The following is a 15,826-nucleotide window of genomic DNA, read 5'->3' as shown; positions in this document are numbered from 1 at the left end:
AAGACCTAATGTCTCTGGCCATTTCAGTCTGATCTGATGGAGGGACCTCTGGAGCTGTGTTTGTTCTCCTTCCTGCAAGGGGCCACACACAGGACTACAAACACTGCCTCCATCTTGAAACAAAAAGGGGGACCTGTGGATGCCATGGGACAGAGAGAGAGAAACGGCAAGTGTTCCTCACAGCACCTTGTGAGAACTTTCAGGGAGTTGTAAGAATGTGATAACTCGTCAGTAATAAACAATCTGCAGGTGGTGTTTTGCTACTTCATCTTTCTGTTCTTCTCAAGGATTGTGTATGAGGAAGGTGTTTTTGTTAAGCAGCCAATCAAATAGAATCTATCGTGTCACTCTATATAAACCGCGTGGTTCTCTTGAATAAAGCCTTCCTTGCTCTTTCTGCAATCCTGCCTCCTGCCTGTTCCTATGTCATTCTCAGCACGAGAGTGACATGTGCCAGATCAACCTTGGAGCAGAGCAGTAGGGAACCAGGTTTCCTTATCCCAGTAAATAAAGCACCTTCAGGCTCTGCTGGTCGCTGCAAGGGTTGGCCATAGGCCCCATGGGGACACGGAGGGGCAGGATGGGGCCCTGCAGGGATGGCTGTGAGAGCAGGGGTACCCAGCTCCCCCCACCCCCAGTGCTGCCGGGTCCCACATCTCCCAAAGGCAGCAAGAAAGAAAGCAGCAGTAAGAAAATAAAGCTTTATTGGGAAAAGCAGCATTGTACAAAGAGCTGCAGCATAGAACCCTGAGAAGTTGCAATCTTCCTGATTGAGAACAGCAAGAGGAAACCAAGAAGGGGCTGGGGGGAGCAGGACCTGCCTGTATGTGAGGCTGTGTGAGCACAGAGGTCCCTCTGAATTGTTTCAGAGCACCCCGTGGCAGTAGCACCTCCCTCTGGGGTCCCCCTCATCCCAAACCTTCCCCAAGTTTGGGCAGTTTGGCAGGAGCTGAAGAAAGTGGAAAATCTCATTTTTTCATCCTCCCTATCCCCCATTCCCTTGCTCTGTCTGCAGGGACAGGCACCCATGGTGAGCTCCAGCCCTGCCATGTGTCACTAGGGTGATATTTGCATATGCAAATAAAACAGGTTAATTTACATGCCTGTCTCCATCAGCTCCTGTTAAAACACTGCACTCCACACCTGCCTCAGCACTGAGGTCCCACTGCACCACGACAGCCTCAGCTGCAGCTCCACTTTGGCACCAGCCTGGCACTTGCCAGCCTGGCTCTGGCTCAGCGTGGTGGCTCTGGCTCAGTCCCTCTGGCACAGCGTCACCACTCGCCCCTCACACAGCCAAAACACGGGGTACAGGGGCTCAGTGAACACGCTGTGGAAGGAGTGGATGAGTTTTGTCCTCTCCCCGAGGCCGTAGAAGGAGAGGAGCCCCTTGCCATAATCCAGGCTGACCCCCAGGTTCTTATAGAGCTGCTCCTGGATTTTCTGGGCGCGGCCCTTGTGCCAGGCCAGGTAACAATCCTCCCTCACCTGCAGCCCCCAGGAGCCCCCATCCAGGCCGATGTTGAACCTGTGGCCCTGCTGCTGCTCCTGGGGCAGCCCCCGGTAGGTGACCCCCAGGATGACAGAGTGGCTGGAGATCTTCACCTCCCAGTAGTGGTGGCCGGGGCCGTAGCTCTGCGTGCACAGCACCTGCCAGGGCTGGAAGCGGGGGCCCTGCCCCTGCCCAGGGACGCTGCCAGGACAGTGCTTGGCTTTGTGGGCACCTTTGGACACCTCCAGGTACTTGTTGGCAGTCTCGGGGTCGAAAGTCAGGTTGCGGTGGTCTGGGGGGAGCAAGGGCACAGATGGGGCTGAAATGCTTCCTCAGACCTTTATGCCCTCCCAGCAGTGATGGGGTTTAAATTCTGTAGGCCTGGCTCCCAAAATGGAAGGGAACAGGTTGTTTGGAGAGGAAGGGTAGTGGGGAGGATGCAATACCTGCCCTAGAGGGAATGGAAAAGCCCAGAAATAGCTGTTGAGGCACTGAGACACTGATATTTTGCAGTCCTTGCACAACCCAGCTCACAACTGAGTGGCCATTGTGACTGCGGTGGCTCTGTGGCCATTTTGGCAGGGATGTGCTTGGTTTTAAGAGCAAAAAGTACCAGTGTGGGTTGGGAGAGGGGGAGAAAACCAGGTGTTAAGTGAGCAAATATGGTATTGTAGGGAGTTATTCTCCTCTGCATGGGCTGTGAAAGCTCCTGCTGTGGGCATTCCCTGGCCACCAGCACCTCACCTGCTTCCCTCAACACCTGGGCCTGGCAGCTGGCTGGGCTCCTGCCTGCTCCCCATAAATAACAAGGGGTTCCTATTAATAACCCTAAGAATGCTCTGTGGGGCCTGAAGGAAGGAATTCCTACAGGTCCCATAGGCAGCAAGAGTGATATGACCAACATGGCATTATCTAAACCTCTTCCCAACAGGGAGGAGATGAGAAGAGAAACACAGAGGAATTTCCTAAAAGCAGGAGGGGGCTGGCCTGGGCAGGAAAGGGGACACGAAGGACTGTAACTGAAGGAATGCTGAGGCCACATCCCTGGATAGAGAGCAATGACTGCAGGCAGGGCTCTGGACTGGGGCTATGCCATGCAGGGCAGTGACTGATCCAATACCAGGCAGCCTCAGTTCCATGGAAAGCACTTCCTGGTGCTGCCAATCCCCTTAGTGGGTCCTTTCCCAGCCCAGCCCATCCACCCTGCCCCTACACCACCCTTCTCTGCATTTAGGGAGAAACATTGGAAGAACCAGGGAAGGAGGCCCTGTCCCTGCAGCCACAACCACCCCCCTCCCAGGAAGGAGCCTGGCTTGGTGACATCTTTTCCTTCTGGGGACTCCAGTGAGGTGCTGTCCCTGGAGCCCCCTGTGCTCCTTACCCTTCAGAAGCTCAGCTCGGAGCTGACACTTGGGGAGAGGGGCCACAGCCTTCACTGCCAGCTCCTGGGCATGCACTGGCTCTGTGGAGGATGGAAACAGGCTTTTGGAGTAATGCCACCCCAAAACTTCTTTCTTCCTGTCTTCATGGGAAGAAAAGGAAAAGGAGGAAGAGGAGGAGTCCATTGTATCCAAACCTGGGAGCAGGCATGTGCCACCATGGTTCAGCATTCCCAGCAAGGAGGGGCCACAGGGAGGCCACTCAGCTCATCCCACTTCATCTGCTGACCAGTAAATGTGTGTCCCATCCCAAATCCCTGTGCCCAGCAGCTGTGTCCCCAGCAGTGACACAGGCCAGGCTCATCTTCAGGATGACTCAGAGCCCTTCAAAGTGCCCCTGAGAGCAGGAGGGTTACCTTGGCCAGCAGGGCTGGGGGCTTTGGGGGCCACACAGCCAGGCAGGTCCTCCAGCAGGAGCCTGGAGATGCTGGTGAGGATCTCAGAGATGGGCTTGATCACAGCAGCCACATCAAACTCCACGGGCACCAGCACCTCTGGGCTCTCCAGAGGTGGGAGCAGGGGGAACTCCTGCAGACAGACACACAGACACCATGCACCAGTCGGGGGAGGACTGTGCAAACCCATTTGCAATCACCATGTCTCCCCAGTGGGCAACAGGAGCATCCCAGCATTGCCCACACAACTTTTCAGGGACCCCCAAAACCCAGCTCTTCCCCATAGCCCCAGCACAACCCTGAGCCAAACTGAGGATGTGTTCCCAGTGAAAATGGGTTGGACATGATCCTGCTGTCATCAAAAGGGTGCAGGCCCAAGCAGGGGAGGACACAGTGCCAGGGTGGTACCTGCAGGAAGGTCCTGTGCTCAGGGCAGGCCAGCAGGCTCTGAGCCCTCTCCCTGTGCTGCCCAAGGACATCCAGGCGGTCCCTACACACGTTCCAGTTCTTGTCCACATGCTCCAGTGCTGCCCTCTGCTCTTGCTCAATCCTGGCCACTGTCTGACGCTGGAAATCCTCCAGAGCTATCTTCAGGTGGGTGAATTTGCTCTGGATCCCATTTTTGAGCTCAGAGCAGTCCTAGGCAGGAAGAGCCATGAGAACCAGTGTGCTCCCACCCACAGGCCAGCACAGGGAGGCTGCAGAGTTACCTTGATGCTCTCTGTCTGCAACTCGAGCTCCTTCATTGTCTGCTCAATCCTCTCTGATTCCTCCTGGGCTTTTTCCAGGGATTCTTTCAAAAAGGTCTGTGAAAGGAGGCATAAAATAACATAGAGTAGTTGGAAAAGACCTCCAAGATCATCAAGTTCAGCTGTGACCGTGTTCGCAGGGGTTTTAGGATGAGGGAAGAGACGAGGATCTGACTCCATGTTTCAGAAGGCTTGATTTATTATTTTATTATATATATTATATTAAAACTATACTAAAAGAATAGAAGAAAAGATTTCATCAGAAGGCTAGGTAAGAATAGAAAAAGAAAGAACGATAACAAAGGCTTGTGGCTTGGACAGTCTGAGCCAGCTGACTGTGATTGGCCTTTAATTAAAAACAAGCACATGAGACCAATCACAGATGCACCTGGTGCATTCCACAGCAGCAGATAACCATTGGTTACATTTTGTTCCTGAGGCCTCTCAGCTTCTCAGAAGGAAAAACCCTAAGGAAAAGGATTTTTCATAAAAGATGTCTGTGACATTCAGCCTATGACTGAACACCTTCAGCTAGCCCAGAGCACTGAGCTTCATATCCAGCCATTCCTCCCAGTCATGTCCAGTTGCACATCCTGTGGAACAGCCCAGTGCTGCCCACCTGGCCCCCAGGACCCTCTCAGGGCTGTAGGACAAGCCTAACAGGGAAGGAGGCAGCTTGGGAAGGCGACTCTGTGTCAGGATAACAAAGAAGTGATTTTTTGTGCTGCCTTTCACTCCGTTTTTAGCTGTTTCCTCTAGATCAGAGAGTAACAAACACATTGGGCACAGTTCATCTCATGCTGCTGGATTTACCCAGCTCACTGCTGCTCCTGACAACACCTGGTTCCTCAAGGAGCAGCCGGGCACTGGTGGCACCTCCCTGGTCAGCCCCTGTCCAGCTGAGCTGGGCAGTCTGGCACACAGAGGGACATCATGTCCCTGCAGCAGGACACGGGGCAGTGGGGTGGATATTGTGAAAAACGACAAACACTTGTTTTTAAAATTTTAAAAGTTTAAGAGTAATAAAATGGTTATAAAAAAACCAAAGAGTTACGGACATCCAGGTACCTTTTTCTGGGCAGCATGAGCCCGAAAAAGGACACCCATTAACAAAGGATTAACCCTTAAAAGCAACTGCCTGTTGCATATTCATACACTTCATACATGATGTATAAATTCCATTCAAATACAGGATTCTGTCTGGTCATCATCAACTTCTTCCTCTGAATCCTAACAGCGCCTTCGTGGCAGGAACAAGTTCGTTTCTTCTGATAAGAGGGCAATAAATTATTTTTCTCTGTAAGATTTAGGTGTCCTGTGGCTGCTATCTCACTGCAAGTCCTTTCTTAAAAAAAAAATATCTTACATAGCAGTTTCTATTTTAACATTTTTTGTAACCTAAAACTATATTTAACGCAGTACTTAAGAGAATTAATACAGCATTACTTTCTAACACAACACATATAATATTCATTTTCATATTTGCGAAAAGCCAATCATAAAATACACATTTTTCACAGATACTGTGCATGCCCGAGCTGTCACAACACCCCCCGTTCCCCCGTGGCCCCAGCCGTGTCACCCACCTGCTTTTTGGCTCGCTCCTCCTCGAAGAGCACCCTGCGGTGCGGGCGGCAGTCGCGCACGGTGCAGACGCAGCAGATGCAGCGCCGCTCGTCCTCGCAGAACAGCTCCAGGGGCCGCCCGTGCCGCGGGCACAGCTCGGCCGGGGCCGCCTCGCCCCGGCCCGCGGCGCAGCCCCGCTCCTCGCTGTCCCGGGCCAGCTCCACCACGCTGTGCAGGGTGACATTCTTCTCCAGCTCCGGGCGCCGCTCGAAGACCCTGCGGCACTCGGGGCAGGTGATGCTCGGGTCGGGCTCCTGCCTTCGCTTGTCCCAGTGGTCGCTGATGCAGCGCTTGCAGAAGTTGTGGCCGCAGGGCAAGGTCACGGGCACCCTAAACAGCTCCAGGCAGATGGAACACACCAGCTTCTCCTCCAGCTTCTGCGACATGGACGATGCCATCCTGCCTGCGCCGGAGATCAGGCGAGAAGCCGGGAAATAGAAACTCGCGAGCGCAGAGGAGGAGGAGGAGGAGGAGGAGGAGGTGGTGACGCTGTGCCCAGAGGCGGGGCAGGGCTCCCGGCCAGACTCCTGAAGTGACACCCGGTGGCTGTCCCCTGGTCACACAGGCTGCAGAGGAAGGACTGGAGCTGTTCCAGTGCAGAGGGAGGGCTGTGAGGCACGGTGGGACACTCCGGAGAGGATGGAATGCTGCGGTGACAGCACAGGGGGACACGCAGGAGGCTGACAGGGATCAGAGCAATGTGTATTTCCATGAACACGTTTGCTGGGCACACATCCATGTGCAATTGGATTTTCACTCCTTTATTGCCTTTTGAAGGAACTTCCAGGCATCCTCAGCTCTGCCAGGGCTGGGTCCCTGAGCTGAGCATGGCAGGGTGTGATGGTGTTCGCAGGGGTCCCAGGACGAGAGAAGAGACGAGAATCTTGACTCCATGTTCCAGAAGGCTGATTTATTATTTTATGATATATAGAGTATATTAAAAGAAAATTATATATTAAAACTATACTAAAAGAATAGAAGAAAGGATTTCATCAGAAGGCTTGCAAGGAATAGAAAGGAATGATAATAAAATCTTGTGACTGATCAGAGAGTCCGAGACAGCTGGACTGTGATTGGCCATTAATTAAAAACAACCACATGAGACCAGTCACAGATGCACCTGGTACATTCCACAGCAGCAGATTCGTTTCTGAGGCCTCTCAGCTTCTCAGGAGAAAAGATCCTAACAAAAGGATTTTTCATAAAAGATGTCTGTGACAGCAGTGCCCCCTGGCACAGAGACCTCTGTGCAGAGCTCCAGCCTGGGAACCAGCAGAGAGGCACCCACTGCTGCTGTGGCCACATGTCACCTCCCTGTGCCCTGGCAAGGCTGTGACACAAGGCTGTGACACACACCAGCACCATGTTCTTCCCTTGCATCTTCTAAACCACAGCTCCTGCAGTTTGCCATGTCCCCATGCACACCCACCACACCTTTTCCTATGAACTTCCTTGCAACACCTGTGCACATCAGCACCCTGAAACAGAATAAAGATGCCACCTGGGCCACCTGTCCCTGCTCAGGTGGAGTCTCCTGCCCAGAGGCCACTGCAATGCCTGTGTACTGCAAACCTTCCCCTCGTTGTCACAGTTCAGTTTCAGTTTACCCTGCCCAAGCCTTATCTCTGTGCCAGGCCCATGTGCTATCTTGCTCATGTTCCCAGCCTTGTTTTTCCAGCCTCCCCTCATGAGCAGCTTCCCTTTTACCTGCACAGGTGAGGGCAAGCAGGGAGCAGGTCTCTGGATCATCCAGACCAGCTTCCATAGCACAGGCAGGCTCAGAGCCATCCCCCTGAACACGGGAGAGAGCTTGGGATATGTCACAACTCGCTGCATGTCCCAGCACGCTTCAGCTCCAAAACATTCCTTCAGGCTGCAGCTGTCAATTCTGACCAAATATTTAAAGCCCAGAGAGGCTAACATGACCTGTGTCTCTGCCTGGAACCTGTGTCCCCAGCGTGGGCACCTCCTCAGTACACTCAGCCCAGCTTAAACCAGACCCCAGAATCCTTCAGCTGGGGAGGAGCTCAGGGAGCTCTGGAGTAACTGGAAACAGCCCTGAGCACAGGCAGCAGGGGGGCACTTCAGCCCCATCTCAGCTGTTTGCTGAAGGCTCCAATTTCCAGTGGTAGAAGGAACATCAGAAAAAGGGAACCAGAGCTGGGAAGAGCAGCTGTACCAGCAGGAACATGTTGGTATTTGGGGGTCCATGTGAACAGGAGATGCACAGTGCAGCACAGCAGAGAGCAGAGGCTCTCCAAGGCTGGGAACAGGACCTGCAGCAGCAGTGCCAGGCCACCAGCAGCAGCAGCTCTGCTTCTGCTCCCTGCCCATGCCAGGAATGTCCTGTCCAGGAGAGAGGGAAAGGAGGCTGAGGCCCACGTGCTTGGGTAGCTGAAGCCACCTCCACAAACACTGACTTTGTTCACGTTTACCACCTATGTAGCCACGTGTGGAAACCCAGGGCGCTGGGAACATTTCTCTGTCTGCTCTGGGGTGCCTTGACCCCCAGGGGAGCACTGACTTTGACCCTCATTCATGGAGAAAGTTTCCCAGACTTCAAGAATCCACAGAAGTGTGAAATAGATTATAGAGAGTAGTGTAGGTGTTATCACTTGGTGAGAAACTTAGGTTTTGGAATTTTTAGTATGTTGTGGATGGAAGCAAGATGGAGGGCACAGGGTGTCATCCTGGGTTTCTTCTTCATGCTTCTTCCTCCTTCTTCTTCATGGGTTTGGGTGGCATTTTTTAATTGGGCAGAAAAGTCCTCACTGGGGGCTCTTTTGGATCAGTTATTGGGTTAAAAGGGAAAATAATCCAGGTGTCAGCTCTTAATTGGATAGTTTAGTCTTAAAAGACCTTGTAACAAGAGATTGTTGGCCATTTTGTGCCTTCTAATGAAAAGCTGCTGAACTCACAGTAATGAGACTGTTTTACTGATAAGAGATAATAAACACTTGAGTCTGAACACGAATTATTGTGTCAAGTGCCTTCAGTCCAGACCCAGACAAACCAATGACTGGTACCCCCAGAGTTACACTCTTCTCAAACTACAACATCCAAGAAGGGAAGTGACTCTGGTCAGTGAAGGGCTGCCCATCTCCCCTGCACCCTGCTGAGCTCCCCAGCTCTGGGCCAACTGCCCAGGGTAAGAGGCTCTTCCCAATAAAGACAGCTTTGCCAGCACTGCTCAGAGAGTGTTTAATCAGACTCATCTCTCCAGGAGGACTGCACAATTAAAATCTGATACAGTCCTGAAGCACAGCACTGTGAGAGGAGGAAATCCAGGCTGGCCTGGCTCTGTTTGCTCCATAAACAAGCAAAAGGAAAACTGTGATTCTTTCAGAGAAGCAAGGCAGAGCATCTCTGGGGACATGCAGCCTGCCAGCCACTGCTCAGCTCTGCTGCAGAATCAGGAGCAAGGTTTCAGCCTGGCCATGGATTCATTTTGAAATGTTCTCGTTAAGCAGCTGCCAGCCCTGTGAGCACCCAACGCCAGCTCCCAGCACAGGGGAGCTGAGACTTTGTCATTTCCCTCCTGAGGGACTGAGGGGAGCACAGGAAATCCAGGAGCCAGCATCCCACAGACACAGAGGGGACAGTTCCTAGTAGATGCCGTAGGTGGGCTCCTGTGTGTCCCGGTACCTGTCCAGGTACCTCAGGGGCTGGTGCCGAGGGAACTTCACCTGCGGAGGGTGGTACGGGGGCGGCCGCACAAACTCGAACACCGGCTCCCTCATGTCTGCAGAGAGTGACAGGTCAGCAGGGGCTCACATCTGAACCCCACACCCCCCTCACCACACAGGACAGGGCTGCTTAAACATGCCCTTGGAGTTATTTTAAAATCTTCAGCCAAGGGTTAGGGGCTGCTCCTTCAGGCTGCTGTTAGTTTGGAGGAGCATGGCTCAGGAAGGGCTTAGTCTGTGCTGATCCTGGGCAAGTGCCAGGACCAACTGAGAGCCTGCAGCCACAGGGCCATGTCCCACCCACAGACCCCCTCCAGAGACCCCGTTCCTTACTGAGCAGCTGATGGAAGGTGGAAGTGACAGAGCTGTCCCACTGACACTGGAAAAATGCCAGCCCTGCTGGGGTCATGGCATCCTTATGTTTTCTGTAGAAGTCAAACGTGCTAAAGGTTCTCATCTTCAGGCTGTAGCTGGAAACAAGACACAAGCACCAGGTGAACCTCTCCTTGCAGCAATACCCTGCTCCACATCACCCCAGGGCATATGACACAGGTGGAAAAGGAAACCACTAAGAGAAACTCTCCCAGTGTCTCCAGCTCCGTGCACATTTCTGGGCAGGACAAACCACTCTCTAACATCCTGTTCTGTAACAACAGGACTCTGCACTGCTGGGATTGTGGCTGCAGAGGACACACAAACCCAAAGCAGCCCTGGAGAACTCTGCAGAGTGACAGGAGCTGCTCCTCTAGTGCAGTGACAGGTACACAAACCCCAAAGCAGCAGCAGCCAAGGCCAGCAGGAGCAGAGGAATTACCAGGGCGTGGGCCGAGCGTCCTGGCTGAAGTCGATGGGACCGAGTTGCTTGAAGAGCAGGAAGATGAAGCGGTGGTAGCCTGTCCCCATGGCAGGGAAGGGGGGCAGGTAGTGGCACATCTCCTTACCAGCCTTGATGTCACTGCCTGGGATGTTGGTCCTGAACACAAACACATTTACACTCATTTCCCTCCAGCAGATTCCTCCAGGACTGCAAATCCCTCTGCCATGCTGTGATGTGATTTCTGCCCCATTTGATAAGGGAACAGATAACAGAGATTGCTTTCACTACAGGAAAAATCCCACCCAGTGACTGGAATGTTGAACAGCAGCAACATCTGGAACTCCTGCATCCTTAGCAGGACCCAGAACACAGGGCTAAAGGAGCTGATGGCAGGAGCACCAGGAAAATCCATGGATTCTGAGCTGCTGGAGGAGTTTCTGCCCAGCCCACAGGCACAGAGCACCTGGCTCTGATGTACTCACACCAGCCAGTGGAGGTACTCCGAGTCTGCATCCCTCAAATGTCCATCTGCCAACACACAACAGGGAAAAGTGACTTAGGGACACCCTGGTGCCATCATCCCCCCCAAAGTGAGAATGCCCAGACCTGCTTTGAGCAGAGAGAGCAGCTCAAGACCACCCAGCATTCCTTCCCTAGCAGAAAAGGAACTCAATCCTATAGGACTAAGTTTAAAACAAGGAGCAAAGAACTCCTCAGATCTAATTCCAAGATTCTTGAAATCTTCTTGGGCAGCTGCATCCTTCACTGTGCCTTGGTCTTTCAGGGTGAACATTGTCAGCAAAGCTGCCTTCTAGGCAGACCGCCAAGGAAGAGGAGTTTGGAGGTAACAATTCTGTCTCACTATAGAGGAAACAAATGTTTGGAGGTAACAATTCTGTCTCACTATAGAGGAAACCATTTCCTGACTCCCATCTTTGGGAGTCAGGAAATTGTTTCCTCTATAGTGAGACACAGGTCCTGTTGTGTCACTGTCCCTTCTCTCAACTGTAGCAGGTTTGGGGAGGCTACAATCTTTCCTCCATATGTAATATGTCCCAGTCTAACAGATATAATCGTAGAATCACAGCACAGTTTAGGCTGGAAGGGACCTTAAAGCTCGTCCCACCCCCTCCCATGGGCAGGGACACCTTCCACTAGACCAGGCTGCTCCAACTTGGCCTTGAACACTTCCAGTGTTCATCATCTCTGTGCAGCCAAAAGAATCAGGAGTTAACCAAAAGCTGAGTGAAACAACCCAGTTCAAACATGTTCCTTCAAAGAACTTGCTGCTCACCTGGATTTGTGAGCAACAAGGTCCAGAGGGAGCCTTTGTCTGCCTTGTATGACACTGCAGGGGGACTGGAAGCCTAAAAGAGCAACACAAAGAGAATGTAAATCACTGACACAACAGCTCCCATGAACTGTGTCTGGGTAAGGCTTGGACACAACACAGACTGGGCCCTGCCAGGCCACTGAGGAATCCACCAGGGCATAAATAACCATCAGCCTCCTGCCAGACAACCTACAATCTCTATCCCTATCACATCCATAAAGTATTTTCCTTCAGCACAGAGGAAACACCCTTGTAAAAGGCATCCCCTGGAATGAAACATGCCCATTAGAAGCACCTGGCAGAAAGAGGCTTCCCAGGGGCTCCAAGCTGTTCCCAGCTCCCCTCACGCACCTCTGACGGAGTCACCATGTTCCCATAGTAGACTGGCACGAGGTACTCGTCCTCCTGGCTGTACTGCACCCTCAGGGCCACCCAGGGGGTGAAGGTGGCTCCCTTGAACAGGTCCCGGAACACCCCGCAGTGCTTGGCCACGCGCTGCTTGTGGAACGGGCCACTGGTCCTCTCCCACTCAGCCCTGACCTCGTCGAGGGGAATGAGCACTGCAAGGAGAGAGGGAGGATGCAGAGGCAGCAGCAGGACACCCAGAGCAGCTGGAGCAGGAAGGGAGGTGCTGGGGCACTGACCAGTCCGGAGCCGTGCTGCCCGTTCCATCTCAGCATTCCGGCGGTTCTCCCTCAGGATCCTCTTCCTTTCCTTGAGCTCCTCTGCCCGTGACAGCCTCTCACGTGGCAGGCCAATGTCTGTCTGGGGCTCTTCAGGGAGGGGTGAAAAGAGAGCAGGTGAGACATGGGAGCACTTAAACCACCCAAACACAAACCCCTGTGAAACACCTGAGTGTGAGACAGAGATTTCCAGAGAACAGGATCACAGAAGGGTTTGGGTTGAAGACCATCCACTTCCAACCCTGCCATGGACAAGGACACCTCCTGTGGTATTCACATGCCCTCTAAACAGAGAGAAGAATGATCAAAACGATTCTTATCTCATTTGCTGCTCCTGTGTTTGTGCTCATGTGGAATGTTCTGGAGATTGTTTACCCAAGGTGATTGCTTGATTGGATTCTGGTGGAATTGTTTATGTTAATTAGTCTGTCAGGTCCAAGCTGTGTCCTGACTGTCTGGAGACAGACAAGTTTTTGAGTGGTATTTTTCAGTAGTAAGAAGTAAGTATGATGTAGTATAGTTATAGTATAATATAATATAATATAGTATAGTTGTAATAAAGTGAGTGTTCAGCATTCCAAAGCCTTGGAGTCAGATACCAATCCTTCCCAGATGGTGGGGTCACCTGATTTTCCATAACCTCCCACTAGAAAAGACCTGAAAGGACAATCAGGACTTGATTCTCTCCCCTCTGCACCTCCTTCCCCAGCTCATGGCCCTCCCATTCCCAGCTGTGTTATCTGCTGCAGGCCTGAAGCTCTGGCTCCTTGTCTGCCCTGTGGCACCACTGGGGCTCCAAGGAATCCCTTCTTTGCTCTGTTGTGCTGTTGTGAGGTCCCAAGGATGAGGTGAGAGATGAGAATTTGACTCCATGTTCTCAGAAGGCTGATTTATATTATTATATTATATTATATTATATTATATTATATTATATTATATTATATTATATTATATTATATTGCTATACTAAAGAAAGAGAAAGGATACATGAGAAGGCTAAACAAGAATGATCATGAAAGCTCATGACTGACTTCTCAGAGTCTGACACAGCTGATGGTGATTGGTCATTAATTAAAAACAATTCAGACGGAACCAAACAAAGATGCACCTGTTGGTAAATGATCTCCAGACCACATTCACAAGCAATCAGGTAATTATTGTTTGCATTCTTTTCTGAGGCTTCTCAGCTTCCCAGGATAAAATCCTGGGCAAAGAGGATTTTTCAGAAAATATCATGGTGACACTGTTTCATTTGGCAGGCCCTGGCCAGCCTCTGCAGGGGAAGATGAAACAGGAAAGCCTTATAAATATGATTGCCTGACAAAAGATTTTGAGAATATAGAAACTGTAAGCGAGATTGAAATGAAAGCAAGCTTTGAGATACCTCAGTTACTGAACAACTGGAAAACAATGGTGTGGCCAGCTGAAGGTGATCCCCTTTTGATGGAACAACACCCTCTGCTTGCAGACAGCTCCAAGGGTCAGAGCAGACCCCACTAACTTGGCAGAAGGGGCCCAAAGAGGAGTTTTTAGGGTTTAAAATGTAAAATGTACAGTATGGTAATGTAATGATTCTTATAGGCTGTATGTAAATGCTATAGGATTTGTATCTTATACTAGATTGGTTAGTGAGAATTAGAATATTCAGCACAGAAGAAGATTTATGGTATTGTAATGGAAACTTCACTCTCTTTCCCTCTTGCTTTTATTCTTCGCTGTCTCTCTTTGGGGCTCCTGTTCGGGGCCTGCTCCGAGCTGTAGCTGGCAGCTCCCAGCAGGGCCCTGCACCCAGGCCCTTTGCAATAAACCCCAAGTTCCAAAAGGCCCCTGCACCCAGGCCCTTTGCAATAAACCACAAGTTCCAGACCTGGCTTCAGAGATCTCTCATCTCTGTCCCACCTCCCCCGACGCTCCTACAAGCCTCCCTCCCTCTAGAAAACCCTTTTCCCTGGAGACACTGCACTCTGCACAGGGCACAGGGGCTGTGCCAGAGCCCCAGGGGTGCTTTGTGGCTGTGGTACCTGCAGGGGGGTCGCTGTGTTTGCGGTAGGTGTTCCACCAGCGCGGCTCCCGGCCTGCCCGCTCCGCCTGCCGCAGGTAGCGCGCGAAGCTCCGGTACCGCTGCAGCTCCTCCAGGTTCCCCACGTCCACATCCTCGTTGGGCATGGGCCCCAGAGGGGCTGCCCTCTTCCAGAGCACGGCTGAGGGGGAACACACATCCCAAGGGGGTTAGAAGGGAGGAAACGAGCCTGGGATGGGCAGAGCATGGACAGAGCCAGAGCCATCCCCACCTTCCACAGGCATGCTCGTGGAGTCACAGGATGGGCGAGGCTGGTAGGGACCAGAGTCATCTGATCCCCCCCTCCCTGCTCCAGCAGGCTCAGTCCAGGGCACAGAGCACAGGATTGTGTCCAGATGGCTCTGGAATATCCCCAGTGAGGGAGACCCTCTCTGGACAATCTGTTCAGGGCTTGGGCACTACACAGCGAAGAAGTTCTGCCTCGTGTCCAGGTGGAATTTCCTGGGCATCACTTGGTGTCCGTGGCCTCTGGTGCCATTTCTGGGCCCCTGGAGCGGAGCCTGGGCCCTGCTCTGCCCTCCCTGCAGACAGGGACACACAGGGACGGGCCCCTCTCAGCCCCAGCAGCCTCAGCCTTTCCCCAGGACAGAGCTGCCCCAGTCCCCAGAGCATCTTTGTGGCCCTCCACAGGACCCGCTCCAGGAGCTCCGTGTCTCCCATCCCGAGGAGCCCAGAACTGGACACTGCTCCAGGGGAGGCCTGGCCAGGGCTGAGCAGAGGGGCAGCATCACACCCTGACCTGCTGGAAATGCTCTCCTAACGCACCCTGGGACCAGTGCCCTCCTCGTGCCCAGTGCTGCTCATGGACAGCTCCTTGGCCACCAGGAGCCCCAGCTCCTTCCCCACAGAGCTGCTTCTCCAGCCGCTCAGTCCCGGCCTGCGCCAGTGCCTGGGGCTGTTCCTCCGCAGGTGAAGGACCCTGCACTTGCCTGTGCTGAACTTCGGGCAGTTCCTCTCTGCCCTTCTCCCCAGCCTGCCCAGAGTCCTCTGAAGAGCTCACAGCACTTTGGGCTATGGGCACCCTCAAGCAACACTGGGCCCAGTATTGAACCCTGGGGGACAACATTACTGACAAGGCCTGGCGTTCGGGACACAGCCGCCCGAGAGCATCCTCCCCTTCGCTCCCCCTTTCCCTGGTGGGTTTCGGGGCTCCCTTGGTTCTCCCGTCTCTCACCGGCCGTTCCGAAGCTCCGCCCGCCGCGGGCCCCGCGAAGCGCCGCGCTCAGCAAGGGCGCCGCCATGTTGTGCGCCGCGCTTAGGAAAGGACCCCGTTGCCATCGTGACGGGCGCTGCGCCGCGCAGCCCTATCTTGGAAGGCCCGCCCGCTACGGGGGCGTCCTTCGTGACGCCTGACTCGGGTGGGGCTGCCCCTGGTACTGCCTGATCAGAAGCGTCCCCACAGCCGCCGCTCTTCCCTCCCCCCGGGTTCCCCATCCTCGCCCTTGCCCCACTGAGGGAAGTGCCCCAAACCTCCTTCGTGCCGCGGGCAGGTCACACCCAGGCTGAGAGCAGGACAAAGCCAGCCC

The 15,826-nt window shown here is 53.1% G+C and overlaps 2 protein-coding genes across 3 annotated transcripts; both read right to left on the bottom strand.

The window, feature by feature from the left end:
- Window positions 1-687: 687 nt before the first annotated feature.
- Window positions 688-6,140, bottom strand: TRIM65 (tripartite motif containing 65). Of its 2 annotated transcripts, none has more exons than XM_066565549.1 (6): window positions 5,662-6,140; window positions 4,037-4,132; window positions 3,735-3,965; window positions 3,288-3,459; window positions 2,874-3,014; window positions 688-1,784 (listed from the first exon to the last, which is right to left on the bottom strand). In XM_066565549.1, the coding sequence occupies exons 1-6, from the start codon at window positions 6,097-6,099 to the stop codon at window positions 1,255-1,257; spliced, it is 1,608 nt and encodes a 535-aa protein (XP_066421646.1). In that variant the 5' UTR covers window positions 6,100-6,140; the 3' UTR covers window positions 688-1,254. The 2 variants fall into 2 exon arrangements, with proteins under 2 accessions (XP_066421646.1, XP_066421647.1); XM_066565550.1 differs by having other exon boundaries at window positions 2,874-2,954.
- A 2,748-nt stretch (window positions 6,141-8,888) lies between these two features.
- MRPL38 (mitochondrial ribosomal protein L38) lies at window positions 8,889-15,547 on the bottom strand. Its single transcript, XM_066565551.1, has 9 exons — window positions 15,475-15,547; window positions 14,242-14,421; window positions 12,182-12,310; window positions 11,889-12,097; window positions 11,499-11,571; window positions 10,687-10,732; window positions 10,202-10,360; window positions 9,721-9,857; window positions 8,889-9,443 (listed from the first exon to the last, which is right to left on the bottom strand). The coding sequence occupies exons 1-9, from the start codon at window positions 15,539-15,541 to the stop codon at window positions 9,307-9,309; spliced, it is 1,137 nt and encodes a 378-aa protein (XP_066421648.1). The 5' UTR covers window positions 15,542-15,547; the 3' UTR covers window positions 8,889-9,306.
- Between the last annotated feature and the right edge of the window lie 279 nt (window positions 15,548-15,826).

This window comes from Molothrus aeneus, chromosome 25, assembly GCF_037042795.1.
Source record: "Molothrus aeneus isolate 106 chromosome 25, BPBGC_Maene_1.0, whole genome shotgun sequence".
Lineage (NCBI taxonomy): Eukaryota > Metazoa > Chordata > Aves > Passeriformes > Icteridae > Molothrus > Molothrus aeneus.
The sequence above is the reverse complement of the archived record's forward strand: the minus strand, read 5'-3'. Positions and strand labels throughout refer to the sequence as shown.